The following is a 1,016-nucleotide window of genomic DNA, read 5'->3' on the forward strand; positions in this document are numbered from 1 at the left end:
TAACTCACCTCGAACAACTTAAAACTGTGAAGTACAAATTCTACCATAAGTTGTTGCATCAGAGACTTGCACCCCTCGTCCTTGTAAAAGATTACAATGGCCTATTGCAAAATTCAAAACAAAAACAGCTTATTTAATTTATACGTTTTATAATGAAATATTAAAACTTGTAACCGTTTTCGATATCTCCAGTGTGGGTGCACAGCAGCGAGTTTGGAAAATAGCTACAATAAAGCAACAGAGGTCTTGCAACATGGGTCGAAAACTAGATTTGAGATTGACTATTGCATGTTGCAAGGCAGTACAAGCAGTCTATATAGAGAAAGCATTAACATTTTAAATTAATCAATGAACACCCTTCTTTTAGTATTGTAATCCGTACCTCAAGGACGTCTAATTCTTCCACCCAGAGCTCAGCAATTTGTCGAAATATTGGCATTGTTTTCTGCATCACAATTAGTACAGGCTGCACATTTTCCAGATCTTCAATTTGATCATCTTCATCTAAGTCTGTATTCAACGAGGAAAATAATGTTGATATCATGTTCAGGCGAAATATTGTACGAACGCGTGCTGCAGGCGTTCTCTTTAAATTCAAAAAGGAGGGCACTTTTAACATATTTACATCAAATTTATAATCCTTGCATTCTTACGCTTTCACTCTGGCAAATTGCTTGTAGCTCCTCAAAGCAAGGGCTCACTATGATGTCTAAATAGTTTGGTATATTAGCAGCTGGAAGTAAACTCATTAGTTTACCGATGCTGTACATTAAACGCACACAATCAGAATTTTTCATTTGACCCGAAGCTAATGACGATTGGCAAGCATTTAAGAGTGGTTCAGCATATGGTTTCATTTGCAGTTGACACACACAGCAAAGCTCTTTAAGTCCCAACGTGGCCTGGGCAGACATGTTAGAATTTAAACCACGAACCAACAACTCAATAGCGGGCGGTATATATGTCGGATTCTCTTTTAACCACTGACAATATGAACCAACAGTTTCTAGAGCGGT

The 1,016-nt window shown here is 37.7% G+C and overlaps 1 protein-coding gene across 1 annotated transcript; it reads right to left on the reverse strand.

The window, feature by feature from the left end:
- Nucleotides 1-8: 8 nt before the first annotated feature.
- LOC108357851 (importin-13-like) lies at nt 9-1,009 on the reverse strand (the record flags this gene model as incomplete). Its single annotated transcript, XM_017608920.1, has 4 exons — nt 654-1,009; nt 383-586; nt 175-312; nt 9-101 (listed from the first exon to the last, which is right to left on the reverse strand). Coding segments are annotated over exons 1-4 (696 nt in total), but the record flags the coding sequence as incomplete, so codon positions are not given.
- Nucleotides 1,010-1,016: the final 7 nt, after the last annotated feature.

Source organism: Rhagoletis zephyria, unplaced genomic scaffold (genome assembly GCF_001687245.7).
Source record: "Rhagoletis zephyria isolate East Lansing unplaced genomic scaffold, Rhagoletis_zephyria_1.1 Rzeph_scaffold_85703, whole genome shotgun sequence".
Taxonomy (NCBI): domain Eukaryota; kingdom Metazoa; phylum Arthropoda; class Insecta; order Diptera; family Tephritidae; genus Rhagoletis; species Rhagoletis zephyria.